The sequence below is a fragment of the Pristis pectinata genome, chromosome 3 (assembly GCF_009764475.1).
Source record: "Pristis pectinata isolate sPriPec2 chromosome 3, sPriPec2.1.pri, whole genome shotgun sequence".
Lineage (NCBI taxonomy): Eukaryota > Metazoa > Chordata > Chondrichthyes > Rhinopristiformes > Pristidae > Pristis > Pristis pectinata.
Window position 1 is genome coordinate 68,598,928 of NC_067407.1, and position 19,357 is coordinate 68,618,284.

The 19,357-nt window shown below is 44.2% G+C and overlaps 1 protein-coding gene across 1 annotated transcript in view; it reads left to right on the plus strand.

Moving 5' to 3' along the window:
- Window positions 1-19,357, plus strand: part of tnr (tenascin R (restrictin, janusin)) — a 132,077-nt gene that overhangs the window by 25,459 nt on the left and 87,261 nt on the right. Inside the window, 4 exon segments of the mRNA XM_052011204.1 lie at window positions 4,199-4,314; window positions 4,738-4,888; window positions 7,716-7,985; window positions 15,293-15,478. Of these exon segments, the coding sequence (XP_051867164.1) occupies window positions 4,199-4,314; window positions 4,738-4,888; window positions 7,716-7,985; window positions 15,293-15,478 (723 nt within the window).

The window sequence follows — 19,357 nt, forward strand, 5'->3', positions numbered from 1 at the left end:
CAGTCCTGGAACCAGTGTGTCAGCACTCCTTACATTTACACCTTTATACCACTGCACTCTTTTGCAGTTAAGTGTGATTCTTTACCTCTCATGGTTTTAAATTAAATCACAATGTTTTTTTAAAAATGGCACTTTTGATATTAATTTGAAGCGGTCCAGGAAATAATGAATCACTGGGTAATCTCTGAAATAGAGTTGTTCAGCTTGCTGTCATTTTGGATCCGATTGAAGATGAGGCAAAAATTGATGTTGTTTGACGGTGAGGAGAACAGTCTTAGACTCACAGGAAGGCCCTGATCAGTTCTTTACACGGGTACAGCAAGGGCAAATGGAATTTAACCCTGATGAACGTTGGGTGTAATAGGGTAGGTTATACACAATGAATGGTGGGGCTCTAGGGAGTTTTAAGGAACAGAGGGACCTTGGTGTACAAGTCAAAGTATCCCTGAAAGTGGCAGCACTGTAGATAAGGTGGTGAAGAAGGCATACAGGATAAGATATCTTTATTAGTCACATGTACAGGTATATCGAAAGACAGTGAAATACATTTTTGCATAAAATTTTCTGGGGGCAGCCCACAAGTGTCACTATGCTTCCGGTGCCAACACAGTATGCCCACAACTTCCTAACCCATATGTTTTTTTTGGAATGTGAGAGGAAACTGGAGCACCCAGAGGAAACCCACACAGACACTGGGAGAACATACAAACTCCTTACAGTGGCCAGAATTGAACCCGAGTCGCTGGTGCTGTAATAGTGCTACCTACCTTGCTACGTAATATGCTACGCTACCATACCTGCCCCCTACCATGCTGATGATACTTGAAACAAAAACAGAAAATGCTGGAAAAATTCAGCAGGTCAGGCAGCATCTGTGTGAACAGAAAGAATCAATTTTTAGGGTTTGCAATCCTTTGTCAGAACTGAAAAGGAGTGAGTGAGTAAACTGAGAAACTGAGTAAGTTGGTTTTCAAGAGAGAAGGCAGGGAAGCATTTTCCATTTCCTGTTTTGTTTTAATGTCATGTGGGCTCAGTTTTTCTTCTACTTGTTAGGCTGTGGGGCAGATCCCAGTACCTTGGCATCAATGACCCATTACACAGACCAAGAGCTTCGTATGCTGGTAACACAGTCCCAATGCAGGGTTTCCACCCGAAACATCAACAATTCCTTCCCCCCACAGATGCTGCTTGACCATTGAGTTGCTCCAATCCATTGTTTGTTGCTCCAGATTCCAGCATCTGCATTGTCGGTGTCTCCATGTGTGGGGTAATTACTGCCATTTCAGCTCATCCTATCATATTTGTTCAACACATCCCTCCCCCACCTTCTCTCCTACTGAAAACTAACTTGCATCTCTCTCTCTTTTTCAGTCTCATGAAAGGTTACAGACCTAAAACGTTGACTGGGTCTCTCTCCACAGATACTGTTTGACCTGTTGAGTTTTTCTAGCATTTTCTGTTTTTGTTTCAGATTTCTAGCATCTGCATTATTTTTATCTTCATATGGGGTTCTTGCCTTCATAAGCTGAAGCATAGAATATAAGAGCAGGGAGAGTGTGATGTGTTACATAACACTGGTAAGGCCACAGCTGGAATATTGTGTGCAGTTCTGGTCACCACACTATAGGAAGGATGTGATTGCACTGGAGAGGGTGCATAGGAGATTCACTAGGATGTTGCCTGGGATGGAATGTTTCAGTTAAGAGGAGAGACTGGAGAGGTTGGGTTTGTTTCCTTTAAGAGGAGGAGGCTGAGGAGCAACCTGATAGATGAGTACAAAATTTTTGGGGGTGTAGATAAGGGGTGTAAACTTCGGGATGAAGGAAGTGTAATGGAACAGAGGGACCTAGGAGTACAAGTGCATGGTTTGTTGAAAGCAATGTCACAAGTAGACAGGGAGGTGAAAAAGGCATTTAGCACACTGGCCTTCATCAGTCAGGGTGTTGAATACAGGAGTTGGGACATTATGTTGCAGTTGTATAAGTCATCGGTGAGGCCGCATTTGGAGTACTGTGTACGGTTTTGGTCACCCTGTTGTAGGAAAGACATGGTTAAACTGGAAAGAGTGCAGAAAAGATGTACAAGGATGTTGCCAGGATGAGAGGGCCTGAGTTACAGGGAGAGGTTGGCCAGGCTGTCTTTATTCCTTGGAATGTTGGAGAATGAGTGGTGACCTTATAGAAGTGTTTAAAATTATACAAGGCAGAGATAAGGTGGATGGTAACGGTCTTCGCCCCAGGGTAGGGGAGTCCAGAACTAGGAAGCATAGATTTAGGGTGAGAGGGGCAAGATTTAAAGGGGACCTGAGGGGCAACTTTTTTATATGGACTGTGGTGAGTAGATGGAACGAGCTGCCAGAGGAAGTGGTTGAGGCAGGTACAATAGTATCACTTAAGAAGCACTTGGATAGGTACATGCAGGGGCGGGACTTAGAGGGATATGGGCCGAAACACAGGAAATTGGGACTAGATGGATGGGTACTGTGGTCAGCATGGACTGGTTGGACTGACGGGCCTGTATCCATGCTGTGTTACTCTATGACTCAATAATAGAGAACCTTTCACCTTCTAAAACTAGAAGGCAAAGGTTTAGGTAAGGGGTAAGACTTTTAAAGGGGATCTGAGGAGGAATTTTCTTCACCCACAAGGTGGTTGGAATCTGGAACACCTTACCTGAGGGGGTGGTGGAGGCAGAGATTCTCACAAAATTATCTGGCCAAGCATTTGAATCGGCAAGGCATAGAAGGCTATGGGTCAAGATGCTGGTAAATGGGATTAGTGTAGATAGGTTGCATAGACAAGGTGGACCGAAGGGCCTATTCCTGCACTATAGGACTCTGACTCTAGGGCAAAAGTTCTCCCTTGATGTACAAATGAAAAGTGGAACAATGTTGGTTCAGTCCCATCTTCATCCCATCTTTCTCCCAACAGAAAGCTGAATCCTTAGTTTTACATCTGTCTTAAAAACAGTGTCTCCAAGTCTCTCATTACATGCCTTCCTCTGGCAGTCTGAGGCTGAATGAGACTGTTCTCTGGTGCTGAATTTGCCTCCCTGCTCGCCTGTCCCTGCCCTGGGCTGTCTGAACTACTTCTACCATGTTACATGTCACCTCATCTGCTCCAAAGCTAACCTGGCCACTCTGCCACTGTTCAAAGGGTGTTCAATGCTCTGCGAACTGCATTCTAACCTTCCAATTTTTCAGTCCCTCACCATCCTTTCACTGTATTTCCATTAAACACTGCATTCATCTTCAAATTCTCTTTCCTGTTTTACAGATCCCTTTCCCCTTTGCTCTTCTTGTCTCTGTTCCAGCCCTGCAGCCTTCAAGGTATCTGTCGATCTCCAATTCTGGCCTCCCTTATCCTCACCTTTAAGTCCACCATTGCTTTTCTCTGTCTTCATCTGTCTCAGATCTAACCTCTGAAATTCCATTCCCTAAACTCTCTCCTCCTGACACCCATTCTTTTGGAATATCTCCTTTGACCAAATGTACATGCACTTGAGGAACAGATGATGGCAGAAATATTGGGGAGAGCCTGAAATTCATCATGGGGCTTTTCATGAGACTGTAACCTGGGCTTGTGCTTCACCTTTCCTATGGAAAAGAGCTTCCATCAGATTCAGCCATCGCATGAATCAAACCTGTCACTGGACTAACAATCAGAGTTCTGGGCCATTGAGTCTTGGGTTCAAATCTCATCATGGCATTGAGGAATTTAAATTCAGCTAGTTAATCTAGAATTGTTTAAATAAAGCTTATCTCAGCAATATGTTCAGATTCACTGGGTTGTCATAAAATTAGATCAGGTCCACAAGTGTCAGTAAGGGAAGGAAATCTGCCATCCTTATCTGATCTGGGATATCCACCACTCCAGACCCAACCATGTGATGGACTCACAACTGCCTTCTCAGTCAGGGGCAGTTAGAGATGGGCAATAAATGCTGGTGTTACCAGTGACATCCTGTGAATGAATAAACTGACAGTCTATTTTGTGAACTACCACAGTGCTGACACTAGAAGTGGTCTAGAAAGCACTCAGGGACATGTGGGAAAATACAAGCCTTTCTTGTGAGTGATGACAACAGGTTTAAAAAAAAAGCATGAAAATGGCCAGGAATTGGAATGTGACCTTCTTATCAGAAAGCCTGAAGGATGTGGTCCTTGTGAGCTCAGACTAATCTCTGCTATCTCTCCAAGATCTGACTACTCCTCAAGGACTTCACTTCAAATCTGTCACTGAGACAGCAGTGGAGGTGCAGTGGGACCCTTTCCAGTTCACATTTGATGCTTGGGAGATCAGTTTCATTGCAAAGGTAAGTCATACTCAGCTACTTCACTCATTCCATCAGTCATCCTGTGGCCTCTCACCATTCAGACCAGTGCCCGAGCCCCAAGGCCAACTCCTGTAGGTATCTCTCACTTCCTCATCTCTTTGTACCAACACACTGGATGCAGCAGTGTGACAATGGCACTCAGTCCAGTCTAAGGTGGGTGAGTGGCTGAGGGCCTTCACTGTAGATCAGAGATGGCCAAGGGAAGGTAAGGAGGAAATGTTTCCTCTGCCGGACTTCTAAGCGAAGGTAATAAAAGTTTGATCATCACAGATAAATCCAAGGGGTCCTTCCCTCCACTACATTCTTGCTCTAGTTATCTCTATTCCTCCCTCAATCCCCTCTTCCCTCCCCACTCCTAAACTGTTCTCTCTGACCCAGTGTAATATTGCACCTGTGTTTCAGAGTAACGAAGGAGGTATGATAGTACAGCTTCCCATGACAGTCACCTCCTTCAACCAGACGGGTTTGAGACCTGGTGAAGATTACACAGTCAACCTGGTTGCACTCAAAGAGCAGGCGAGAAGCTTGCCAGCAACAGCAACAGTTTCCACCCGTGAGTAAATGCTTCATTCAGTCAAAATAGAAATGACCAGTCACCAGGTCAGGAAGTGGAGAGATTGAGAGGAAGATAAATGTCCTGACCAGTAAGTCTGTAAAGAAGGACAGACAGGAGCAAGGTAGTAGACACAATGGGATGGATGGGTTGAAATGTGGATTTTATTGCTAGGAGTATTAGGGGTAAGGGTGATGAACTTAGAGCATGGATCAGTACATGGAACTATGATGTTGTGGCCATTACAGAGACTTGAGAGGAACAGGACTGAATGCTTAATGTTCCAGGGTTTTGGTGTTTCAGAAAAGAGAGAGTGGGACATAAGAGGGTGGGGGAGTTGCACTATTAATCAGGGACATTATCACAGCTGCACTTGGGACATAATGGAGGGATTATCCACTGAGTCTATATGGGGAGAACACAAAAAATAAGAAAGGTTCAATCACTCTGATAGCATTATACAGACCCCCAATAGCCACTGGGATATTGAGGAACAGATATGCAGGCAGATTATGGAAAGATGTAAAAATAACAGGGTTGTTGTCATGGGTGACTTCAACTTCCCCAATATAGACTGGAACCTCCTTAGTGCAAGAGGTTTAGATAGGGCAGAATTTGTTAGGTGCATCCAGGAGAGTTTCTTATATCAGTATGTAGATAGTCCAATGAGAGGAGGGGCTGTACTGGACCTGGTGTTGGGAAATGAGTTTGGCCAGGTGACTAATATTTCAGTGGGAGAACAGTTAGGGAACAGTGTACACAACTCATTAAGTTTTAAGATAGCTATTAGGTAAGGATAAGTATGGACCTTGTGGGACAGTATTAAATTGGAGCAGGGCAAATTACAAGAGTATTAAGCAGGTCTGTGACTAGTGATGTTCTGTAGGGATCTGTACTGGGACCTCTGCTGTTTGTGATTATATATAAATGACCTGGGTGAAAATGTAGATGGGTGGGTTAGTAAGTTCACAGATGATACAAAGATTGGTGGTGTTGTGGATAGTGTAGAAGATTGCCAAAGGGATACAGCGGGATATAGATCAGTTGCAGATATAGGCAGAGAAATGGCAGATGGAGTTTAATCCAGGCAAGTTGTAGGTGTTGCACTTTGGAAGATCAAATGTAAAGGGACAGTACACAGTTAATGGCAGGACCCTTAACAGTGTTAATGTAAAGAGACCTTGGGGTCCAAGTCCATAGCTCCCCGAAAGTGGCTGCACAGGTTGATAGGGTGGTAAAGAAGGCATGTGGCATGCTTACATTTATTAGTCGAGGTATTGAGTTCAAGAATCAAAGTTATTTTGCAGCATTATAAAACTCTGGTTAGGCTGCATCTGGAGAATTGCGTTCAATTCTGGTTGCCCCATTATAGGAAGGACATGGAGGTTTCAGAGGGTGCAGAAACAATTTACCAGGATGCTGCCTAGATTAGAGGGCATGTGCTATAAGGAGAGGATGGACAAACTTGGGTTGTCTTCCCTTGAGTGGTGAAGGCTGAGGGGAGACCTGACAGAAGTTTAAAAAATTATGAGAGGCATAGATAGAGTAGACAGCTGATGTATTTTTCCCTGGTTCAAAATGCCTAATACTTGAGGGCATGCATTTAAGGTGAGAGGGGGTAAATTCAAAGGAGATTTTTACCCAGTTTTTTTTTACCCAGGGCCAGTTTTTACCCAGAGAGTGGTGTGCTGCCAGGTGTGGTGGAGGTAAATATGATAGAGGTGTTAAGAGGGTCTTAGATAGGCACATTAATGTGCAGAAAATGGAGAGAGATGGACACTGTGTAGGTAGAGGGATCAATTTAGTTAGGTGTTTAATTACTAGTTCGATTAGTTCAGTGCAACATCGTGGGCCAATGGGCCTGTTCCTATGCTGTATGTTCTATATCATGCTGACCTGGAAAAATATCACTGTTCCTTCATCGTCAGTTGTCTAAACCCTGTAACTCACTGCCCAAAGCACAGAGTACTTGCATCAGAAGGACTGCAATGATTCAAGGCCATTTACTACCACCTTCTCAAAGATAGTAAGGGATGGCACATCATTAATAAGTAAATGTAATATTTTTTAAAAATGGGGGGGAAAGGTGAGGTAGTAAGAGTTCAGAGTCAGCATGTCCCTGTAAGCGTAAGAGGCAGAGATGTGAAATTTAGGGAACCTTGGTTAACAGATGATATTGAAAGTTTGATTGGGGAAAAGAAGGAAGAGTATGTCAGGTATAGGAAATTGGTATTGAATGAGTCACTTGAAGTTTGCAGGGGATATAGGAGAGAATGTAAAGAAATTTGGGGGATAAAAAGGGTCCATGAAATGACCTTGGAAGTAAGATTAAGGAGAATCCTAAACCTTTTATAAGAAGCAAGACTGAAAGGCGAGGACTGATTACACGGAACCTGCATGGTTTGTGCAGGAAAGATCCTGTCTCATAAATCATTGGAACTTTGAGAACTTGAATTCATTTAAGTCAGGAAGTACCAGGGTTTAATGGAGGTTACATTGTGATGGAACAGTTAGATTGTTGGATAAGTTAAGGGTGGGAAATCCCCCATCCTTATCTAGTTTAACACCAGTCACACAATAGCATGTTTGATTTAGTTGAATTTTTAAAGGAGCCATTCAGTTGTATCAAACCATGATCAGGTTCAAGAAGGTTCACCCTGTTAGGATTGGGCAATAAGTTCTGGGAGTGATTCACGAACCAGAGAGAGCCTTCTGTCTGAAGCTAATCTCAGGTTAAGTTTGCTCAAAGTCTCCCCTTGGACTTGGATGTTTGTGGTTGATTGGCATATTAACTCATGCTGAATACAGCTCCCCATTTATCTTTCAGTAATTGATGGACCAACTCACATGACCATCAGGGAGGTAGCCGATACCTTTGTTTTTGTGGAATGGACACCTCCAAAAGCCAATATTGACCATATCCTCCTGACATATGGACTAACCGGTGAAACACATAGTAAGTCAGTGCTGAGACTGCAGCCAACACTGACCCAGTACTCCCTGCAGGACCTGAGACCTGCCTCACACTACCAGGTGTCAGTCACTGGCATCCTGAAACACAGAAGAAGCCAGCCTGTGACTGCTGCCTTTACCACAGGTAAAGTCTGTCTGTGCCAGTGTCTAAGGGATGAGGGTTACCTCTATCACCTCCATCTGTGTGACAGTACTGGATGTTTATATCTAATTCATTGGTGCCTGAATCATATGTCATCTCTGTACCTGTAGATCTTGGTGTCTGAAACTGGCTTCACTTCATAGATATCCATATCCTTTTATCCCTCGTGTATTGGGGGATTTCACTTCCCTGGTATTAACTGGGATTGTCTTGTTTGGAAAGGATTAGACAGGGTGGAATTTTTAAAGTGCATTCGGGAGAGCTTTCTATGTCATCAGATAGACCCACTAGGGATGGGACAATGCTGGACCTAATCCTAGGGAATGAGGCTGGGCAAGTGGATGAAGTATCAGTGGGTGAACAATTTGCAGATAGTGACCATAGCTAGGTGGATTTCAAAGCAGTTATGAAAATGGATAAGGATAGTCTGGAAATTAAATGTCTGAACTGAAGGTCAATTTCAATGACATTAGCAAACGTAGATCTGAATCAACTATTTGCAGGCACATCTACATTTAGAGTCATAGAGCAATACAGCATGGATACAGGCCCTTTGGCCCAACCAGTCCATGCTAACCATAGTGCCCACCTATGTAGTCCCAATTTCCTGCATTTGGCCCATATCCCTCTAAGCCCTGTCCCTGCATATGCCTATCCAAGTGCTTCTTAAATGATTCGACTGTACCTGCCTCAACCACTTCCTCTGGCAGCTCGTTCCACATACCACCCTTGGTGTGAAAATGTTGTCCTTCAAGTTCCTATTAAATCTTTCCCCTCTCACCCTAAATCTACACCCATCATGATTTTGTAAGCCTCTATATGATCAGCTCTCCTTCTCTTACGCTCCAAGGAATAAAAGACCTGATCTGGCCAACCTCTCCCTATAACTCAGGCCCTCCAAGTCCTGGCAACATCCTCATAAATCTTGTCTGCACTCTTTCCAGTTTAACATGTCTTTCCTATAACAGGGTGACCAAAACTGTACACAGTACTCTAAGTGCAGCTTCACCATCGACTTATATAACTGCAACATAACGTCCCAACTCCTGTACTCAATGCCCTGACTGACGAAGGCCAATGTAGTTAAATGCCTTTTTCACCACCCTGTCTACCTGTGACACCGCTTTCAACAAACCATGCACTTGTACTCCTAGGTCTCTCTGTTCCATTACACTCCCTAGTGCCCTACTATTCATAGTATAAGTCCTACACTGGTTTGACTTTCCAAAATGCATCACCTTGTGTGTATCTGTATTGAAATCCATTTGGCCCACTTCCTTAACTGATCAAGATCCTCCTGTAATTTACAATACCCTTCTTCATGATCAACACCTCCTAAGTCCCTGCCAGCTGCAAACTTACTGATCGAGCCTTGTGCATTCTCATCCAAATCAATTATATAAGTAATGAATAACAAGTGTCCCAATACTGACCCGAGGCACATCACGAGTCACCGGCCTCTATTCCGAGAAACAACTTGCAGCCACCACCCTCTGTTTCCTACCTCCAAGCCAATTTTGAATCCACCTAACTAGATTCCATGGAACGTTACCATCCAGACCAGCCTACCATGTGGGACCTTGTCAAAGGCCTTAATAAAGTCTAAATAGACAACATCCACTGCCCTCACCTAGCCTTTTGGTTACCTCTTCAAAACACTCTGAAAGTCATGCTTTATGAAACATTCAATGCTCAAAGCTATGCTGACTCCTCCTAATCAGACTCTGTACAAATGCTGGTAGATTCTGTCCCTCAGAATTCCCTCCAGTAACTTCCCCACTACTGACATCAGGCTGACTGGCCTGTAGTTCTCTGGCTTGTCCTTGTCGCCCTTCTTAAACAACGGAACAACATTAGCCACCTTCCGGTCATTGGGAACTTCATCTGTGGCTAACGATGAAGTGAAAATCTCCACAAGGGCCTCTGCAATTTCTCCTCTAGCCACCCACAAAGTCCTAAGATTCACCCAGTCAGGCCCTGGGGATTCATCCACCTTAATGTGCTGTAAGGCTACAAATACCTCCTCCCTGGTATTATGAATGTCCTCCAAAACATCTCTGCTCGTGTGAAATATTCATTAAAAATCCCACCCATCTCCTGTGGCTCGAGACATAGGCGGCCCCACTGATCTCCAAGGGGAACTACTCTCTCCCTGGCCACCCTTTTACTCTTAATATAGCAATAGAACCTCGGGATTTTCCTTAACCTTACCTGCCAGATCCATCTCATACCCACTCTTTGCCCTTCTGATTTCCCTCTTGAGGATACTTAATCTTTTTATGGTCATCAAGGGATTCACTTGTCCCCAACATCCTAAACACAATGCATGCTTCCTTTTTCTTGACCAGGGGCTCAATATCTCTCATCAGCCAAGGTTCCCTAAACTTGCCAGGTTTACTCTGCTCCTGGACTCTTGATATCTCACTCTTAAAAGCCTCCTACTTGCCATTCATTCCCTTCCCTTCAAACAGGCTCACCCAATCAACCTCTGATAGATCCTAATTCTCCCAACATTAGCCCTGCTCCAATTTAGGACCCTGACCTGAGGACCTGTCCTATCCTTTTCCATCACTATCTTAAAACTAATAGAATTATGATCATGAGAGCCAGTTCTCCCTGACTGTCACTTCAGTTACCTGCCCTACCTTGTTCCCGAGGAGAAGGTCTAGTACTTCACCCTCCCATGTAGGATGCATTTCACACATTCCACCCCGTCCAGACTGGATAGTCCAGTCAATACCAGGGAAATTAAAATCTTCCACTAATACAACTCTATTATTCTTACAACTATGAGCAATATCTGCACACCCCTGCTCTTCAAGTTCCCTCTGACTATCTATAACACAACCCCACTAGAGTGACCCTTGCCGCCTTGTTTCTAAGTTCTGCCCATATGGCGTCACTGCACACAATCCCCCCAAGAATGTTCATCTGTAAGTACCGCTGTTATGTCCTCCCCTTATCAAAAAGATACAGCCCCTCCCTGCTTTCCTGTAGCATCTGTATCCTGGAATATTGAGCTTCCAGTCCTGCCCTTCTCTCAGCCATGTTTCTGTTATGGCTATAACATCCCAGTCCTCAGGGCTAATCTGTGCTCTGAGTTCATCCGCCTTACCTGTTAAATCTCGTGCATTGATGCAGTTTAACTGGGTATTCCTTTCCCTGCCTTTACTGTGCCCTGGCTATCCTGATTACTAGCTCTCACTGGCTACTGCTATATCCCATGACTTCTTTCTGCTCTGTCCCAGCCCCCTGCCAATCTAGTTTAAACCTTCCCGTGTAGCACTAGCAAATTTCCCTGTATGGCTATTGGTCCCTCTCTGGTTCAAGTGCAATCCATCCCTCTTGTACGGTGGGAAGTGGTAGTCATTTAAATATGAAGTAATGAGAATTCAGTGCCAACGTGTTCCCCTCTGGTAGAAGGTTAAGGACAGCAAGTCCAGGAAGCCCAGGTGTCAAGGGATATTGAGGGTTTGATAAAGGAAATGCATGGTTAGTATGGAGTCTGAAAACATGGGAGGCCCTCCCAGAGTACAGAAGAGGTTAGGGAGCATTTTATAAGTATATTAATAGCAAGAGGGTAATCAGTCAAAGAGTAGGGCCATTAGGGACCAAAGGGCAGTCTGTGCAAGAACTGGTGGATGTGCACAAGATCTTAAATGAATTTCAACTGTATTCACTATGGAAAAGACATTGTAGTTGGAGATTTCATTTGGGGCACTGAAATTCTAGAATACATTAAAATCAAAGAGGGAGGTACCAGATGTATCAGTGGGCATAAAGGTTGGTGAATCCCTAGTGCATGATGGGATACATCTCAGGCTGCTATTGGGAGGAGATTGCTGAAGCCCTAACACAGATATTCAAATCTTTGCTGGCTGCAGGTGATGATACAGGTGACTGGAGGACAGCAAATGTGGTCCATTTTTCGAGAAGGCAGCAGGGATAAGCCAGGTATTTATAGGGCCAGTTTAGTCTAACGTCTGCTGTTAGTGAAATTAGTGGAAAATGTTTCTGAGGGGCAGATGAACCTGCATTTGAAAAGACAGGGATTGAGCAGAGATGGTCAGCATGGACTTATTTGTGGGAAATCCTGTGCGACTAATTTAGTTGAGTTTCTTAAAGGGGTAACAAAATAGTGTGGTTGATATGGTTTACATGGACTTCAGTCTGGCCTTTGACAAGATCCCATATAGAAGGCTGGTTCCAAAAGTGAGGGACAATGGGATTCAAGGACATTGGATCCAAAATTATCTTGGTAACAGAGGGTGATGGTGGAGGTTTGTTTTTGTGATTGGAAGCCTGTGACTTGTGGCGTAGGCAACAGAGATAGGTGCTGGGATCCTGACTCTTTGTTGTATAAATTAATAACTTGATATGAATGACTGGTAAGTTTGAAGATGATTTTAAAAAAATTACTGTGGTGTTGTTGGTAGAAGGTAGTTGTTGGAAGGTAGTCTTGGGCTATAGAATGGTAAGTTGGATAGAGCAATGGCAGATAGAATTTAATCCTGGTAAATATGAAGTGATGCAATTGGAAGTCCAATAGAATTAGGACATCTACCATGAATGGTTGGGCCCTAGAGAGTTGAGCAACAGAGGAACCTTGGTGTACAAGTCCAAAGATCCCTGAAGGTGGCAGCATGGGTAGATGGAATGGTGAAGAATGTATACAAGATGCTGGTCTTCATTAGCCAGGACGTAGAAGTTTTTGGTACACCTTTATAAAACATTGGTTGGGCCACAGCTGGAGTTCTGTGTACAGTTCTAGTCACCACACTCTAGGAAGGGCGAGATTGCACCAGAGAGGGAATTCACCAAAGTGTTGCCTGGAATGGAGTGTTTCAGTAATGAAGAGAGACTGGATGGGCTGGGCTTGATTCATTTGAAACAGAAGCAGCTGAGGACAGAAGAGGACCTGATGAAAGTACTCCAAATGATGAGAGGCATTCATAGGGTAGATAGCATAGAACTTTTCCTATTAGCATAAATGTATTGAATACCAGAAGAGGAGGAACTTTGTTCACTTAGAGAGTGGTTGAAGTGTGGACCTCACTGCCTGAGAAGGTGGTGAGGGCAGATACACTCACAACATTAAAGAAACATTTGGATGAGCACTTGAATCACCAGGGGTAGGCTGCACACCAGGAACTGGTAAATGGGGTTAGTGTAGATAGGTGCTGGATGGTTGGTATGGACATTATGGGCTGGAGGGCCTGTTTCTGTGCTGTATGACTGAGCCTTGTAGCTATGTAACCTCACTTGAGGCTCTCCCATTAGCAGCAACAACTTAGGATCTATTTCACGAGAATTCATCCCTTATCACCAACGTCATGGATCAGAGTAGGTTTCACTCTGTATCTAACAATGTACTGGTAAAGTTTGAATGAATGCTTTTATTTCTAAATCTTTGTTTCTCCATGTTCCTGGCTTCTCATTATTTAGAAATTGCTGATATCTAGCTACCTTTAGTTTCAGGTAGGTCACGTCATGCTTGTCAAAGGTGTGAAATAAGCACATTAACACATTCCAAAGTCTGTTAGAACCAGTTGTTGGAGTGTGTTCACTGATGTGAGGTGGAACAGTACCTGTTAGAGTCAGAGTTATACAGCAGGAAAATAGGCCCTTCAGCCCAACTCATCCTTGCTGACCAAGATGCCTACTTGAGCTAGTCCCATTTGCCTGCATTTGGCCCATATCTCTAAACTTTCCTCTGTTGTGAACTGGAAGATATCTGGAATGTACCTGATCTGTGGAGGCTGAAGGATAGTCAATGTTTCAGGTCAAGACCTTGCATCATGACTGAGAGTGTAGAGGGGAGATGGCCAGTATAAAGAGGTGGGAGGGAGGGGTTAGACAGGGGCTGGCAGGTGATAGGTAGGACCAGGTGAAGAGAGAAGAGTAAATGAAAAGGACCTGGAGTACATGTTGTGGGGTGGAAGAGTAGCTACAGACCAGAGACTGCAGATGTGGAATCTGGAGCAACAAACAAACTCCTGGAGAAACTCAGCGGTCGGGCAGCAAGATGATGGGCAGATAGAGCCAGGTAAGTAAGGGGATGTTGGAGGTAGAGACAGAGGCAAGAGGGTGTTAAGTGGAGACAAGAGGCTGCTGGTATGGAATCTGATAAGTGAAGAAGGTGGTAAGTGGACCCAGATAAGGGAGAGGTGATGGAATCAGAGGAGGAGGTGATGACTTTGGGATGTGGGAGGAAAACTGAGCAACTGGAGGAAACACATGCAGCCACAGGGAGAATGTATTGACTCTACACCGACAGCACCCAGTGTCAGGATTGAAGGCAGGTTGCTGGAGCGTGAGGCAGCTGCATCACAGTTCTGTCTTTGTGACTATCTCCCCTCATTGGGAGTTCTTCTGCTATTGGAAACACCCCAGCATTTACCTTATCATACACCACCAGGATCCTGCATATGATCACCCTAAAGGATGCAGATATAACACTTTTATCCATTTGTTACAGAACAATCCTCTCATCCCAGGAATTACCTCAGTGAATCTCTTCTGCACTACCTCCAATGCCAAAGTATCTTTTAAATAAGTGGAACAAAACTGTGCTCAGTCCTCCAGGTGTAGTCTTACACAGCTGTAACAATACTGGTCTGTTTCTAACCTTCAACCACCTTGAAATAAAGACTGTGTTATTTGCCTTCCTAACTACTGGCTGCCTGCTCACTTTGTGTTTTGTGCTCAGGAATATGTAGATCTCCCTTTGTTCCATCTGTTTGTAGTCTCCTTCCAGTTACAATCCAGTGGCTATTTAGTCGGTCTACAAGTAAAGAACTGCAGATGCTGGAAATTTGAAATAAAACAAATAGCTGGAAACACTCAGCAGGTCAGGCAGTATCTGTGGAAATAGGAACAGTCAGAATTTCAAGGTGGTGACTATTCATCAAAATTGGAAACAGTTAGAGATGAAACAAGGTTTATGAAGCAGTGTAAGAAGGGTGGAGAGATTAAGCTTTTAACCAAAGAAAAGGAACTGAGAAGTCAATGAAGGTGGGAAAGGTAAAAGAGACAAACAGAAATCCCACTGGAGAGAAGAGCAGAACATCTTCAAAGTGTTTGTTTCTGGAAGAGCAGTGGCAATGGATGAATGAGCAAGGTCATACCCAGAGATTGGTAGCACACTTGGAACTGGAGTGGAGGGTGTAGGTCCATTACATCAGACCTTGCCACAGGACAGGGGATGGAGGGTGGATGGAGTCAATGGTCTGTTGTTGTCTGTCTCAGTTCTTTGTGCAAATAACCATGCTTTGTGCTCTATTCCATAGAGATTGATGCTCCCAAAAACCTGTGTGTTGTGGCTCAAGGGTTCAGTAATCTTGAGTTGGAATGGGACAACAGTCAAGCTGACATTGACAAATACAGGGTGGTCTACAGCACACTGGCAGGAGGGCAGTACCATGAACTGACTGTGCCCAAAAGTACTGGACCAACAAGCAAGATTACACTGACTGGTGAGTTGCAGAATTTCTGACACACCATGACATCAGCATTCTCAGCCTTTGATGTTCCGTGGGACAGAGGGACCGGAGTCTTGAGCTGTTGTACAATAATATGTATTGCAATGGATAATAATCTTCTTGTTTTGATCATGATTATGGTATTAGTAATGAAGGCAGCTGATAATGATGACAACAATGGTGCAGGAGTTGGTGCCAGGATTTTAACGGTACTGATGGTACGAGATGTGTCGCCAATAAATGGAGTGGTTCTGAAGATTCTGACATGGGTACGAGTGGTGGTGCTGATGTAATAAAGCAGGAAAGGCTGGATTTAGATTCGGCAGTATCTGTGGCAGGGGAAACAGTTTATGGTTCAAGTTGATCACTGTTCATTAAGACATGACGTTAACTGGCATATAATGGTATTTCTGATGATGGTATCACTGGTAAACATGTGGAAGACAACAGTACCATGATGACAGTACTAACTGTATCAATGATGGTGGTATTAATGGTAATGGTACTAATTGTAACAATTGTAGTGGTACCAATGGTGCTGCTGTTGGTGAAAAAATACAGCGCATTGCTGAGACACTGTAATGCATTGGTCTCATTATTTAAAAGATGTAACTCAGGAACAGGTTTAAACTACCAGCTGGAAAGGGCAGGTTAATTAATAAGGCTAGACTTGTATTCACAGGAGTTTAGAAGAGTGAGAGGTAATGTCATTGAAACTAAATTGATTCTCAGGGATCTTGACTGGGTGGAGGTGGAGAGGGTATTTCATCTTGTAGGAGAATCTAGAACCAGGGACACTGTTTAAAGATGAGAGTTAGCTCATTTGAGACAAGAGGTACATGTTTTCTATGGTCTTTTGGAGGCAAGAGGGTGTATCTCATTGGTTGGGTTTGTAATCCTGCATCAGGAATGAGAGGGAAGAAGAAAGATTGTCAGTATAGAGCAGAATGAGGGTGGAGTGCAACAGAAGCTGATAGTTCATGGGTGGAACCAGGTGGAGGAGGGAGAGGGTATGGGAAAGCCGAACAAAAAGAGAAACAACCCTGGTGGATAGGGTGAGTGTGTGGGAGGAGAGCTCAGGGGCTGTGGGTTACCTGAAATTAGAAAAATCTTTGTTCACACCATTGGGTTGTAAGCTAACCAAGTAGAATACGAGGTGTTGTTCTTCCATTTTGTGTTTGGCCTCTCAATAGCAATGGAGAAGGCCAAGGACAGACAGGTCAGTGTGGGACTGAGAAGGAGATTTAAGATGACTTACAAGGTGCAGGTGAATCTCTGCCTCATCTGGAAGGGCTGTTTAGGGCTCTGGATGGTGGTGAAGGAGGAGGTATAGGGACAGGTGTTACATGTACTGTTGCAGGGAAAAGTGCCTGGGGAAGGAGGGGTGGGGGGGAGGGATGAGCGGACGAGGGAGTCACAAAGAGAGTGGTCTCTGTGGAGAGCAGAAAGGGGGGTAGAGGGGAAGATGAGACTGGTGATAGGATCACGTTAGAGCTGGTGGAGATAGTGGAGGATAATGTGTTGGATGTGGAGGCTGCTGGGTTGAAAGCTGAGGACAAGGGGAACTCATCACTGTTCTCTCTGGGAAAGGGGTATGAGAGCAGATGTGTGAGAAAAGGAGGAAATGCATGTGAGGGTTCTATCCACTATGGCAGAGGGGAAGCCATCCTCCAGGAAGGAGGAGGACATTTCAGCGGCCCAAGAGCAGAAGCTTCATCTTGAGAACAGATGTGATGGAGATGGAGAAACTGAGAAAAGGGGATGGTGTCCTTAACAGGAGGCACAGTAGGAGGAGGTGTAGCCAATGTAGCTGTGGGAGTCACAGCCACATCCCACTGATTCCAACCATTTTGTCCATCTACCCCAGTCCCTTCTGTCCGCATTATCCTTCTGTACTTTGCCCATTTAAAAGTCTGTGTAAATAAAAAAAAACAAAAAAAATACTTACCCCTCAGATCTCCTTCAAATCTCCTTCCTCTCACCTTTAATCTATACCCTCTTGTTTTTCACACCCCTATGGGGAAAAAAGATTCTGACTATCTATGCCTCTCATAATCTTGTGTCTCTTGATCCACAAGATTAAGATGCATGGGATCCACAGTGACTTGGAAGTTCAGATTCAGAATTGGTTTGCCCATGGAAGACAAAGGGTGGTGGTGGAAGGGTGTTATTCTAACTGGAGGACTGTGACCAGTGATGCTCTACAGGGATCAGCACTAGGACCTCTTGTTTGTGATGAGTTAGTAAATTTACAGTCAACACAAAGATTGGTGGAGTTGTGGACAGTGAAGAAGATTGTCAAATGTTACAGCAGAATATTGATTAGTTACAGATACTGTCAAAGAAATAGTGGCGATGATGATACTAAAGCAGAGGCAGGGTAATCATGCCAATGGTACTGAAGTTGTCAGTGATGCTGATGAGACTGAAGTTGCTAGGAGTGCAGGATATGATGGTATGAAAGCTATCCATAAATCTACAGCCCTCTCTCCCACACCAAAGTTTTAGTTACCCCTTGATCCTCCTCCTTTTGTCACCGGTACCCTTATCTGTCTACTCCCCTCAGTACTGAGTCATTTTCCACTATTGTCTTTGGAGTCTTGCTCCATCCCTTTGTGCAACTGGACTCCCATAGTGCCATGATTGCTGGACCTGTCTGGTCTCCTCATTCAGCCACACCGGTCTCTATTTTCAGTTGCCACAGATCCATTTTGTTTTATTTGTGGATCCCATTAACCTCCCTCCTTTGCCCCAGTACCTTCTCTTCTTGAAAATTATATCAACTGCAGATTTTTAAAACTGAAAACAGAACAGAAAATATTGGAAAACCTCAGCAGGTCAGGCAGTATCTGTGGGAGAAGAGATGGTCAATGCTTTAGGTCAGCCGCCCTTTGTCTCTTGTTCAGTACCTCTGCAACATAGCAAATCATATAATACATCCTTCCTTTCACAGCTACATTAACCTTGTTTTGTGAGTCAATATTTCCAATTCTGATGAAGGGCCATTGATAGAGTCATAGAGCAATACTGCCTGTTGGCCCAACAAGTCCATGCTGACCACAGTAACCACCCATCTGGTCCCAATTTCCTGCGTTTGGCCCAAGCCCTGCCCCTCCATGTACCTATCCAAGTGCTTCATAAATGATAGGGCAGCTCATTCCATATACTCACCACCCCCATGTAAAAATGTTGCCCCTCCAGTCCCTTTTAAATTTTTCCCTCTCACCTGAAGTCTATGCCCCTTAGCTTTGGACTTCTCTGGGGAAAAGACTGTTATTGTCCACCTTCTTTATGCCCCTCATGATTTTATAAGCCTCTAATAAGATCACCCCTCATTCTCCTATGCTCCAAGGAATAAAGACCTATCATGGCCAACTTCTCCCTATAACTCAAGCCCTCTAGTCCTCGCAACATCTTCATAAGTCTCTTCTGCACTATTTCCAGTTTAACCATGTCTTTCCTATAACATGGTGACCAAAACTGCGCACAGTACTCCAAGTGTGGCTTCACCAATGACTTGTACAACTGCAACATAATGTCCCAACTCCTATACTCAGTGCCCTGACTGATTAAGGTTAACATACTAAACACCTTTTTCACCTCCCTGTCTACCTGTGGCACTGCTTTCAACAAACTATGCACTTGTACTCCGAGTTCCTCTGTTCCATTACACTCCCCGGTGCCCTACCATTCATAGTATAAGTCCTACACTGGTCTGACTTTCCAAAATGCATCACTTCACACTTATCTGTATTGAAATCCATTTAGCTCTTCTCAGCCCACTTCCCCAACTGATCAAGATCCCCCTATAATCTATGGGAAGGTTCTTCACTATCAGCAACTCCTCCAAATTTTGTCTCATTTGCAAACTTA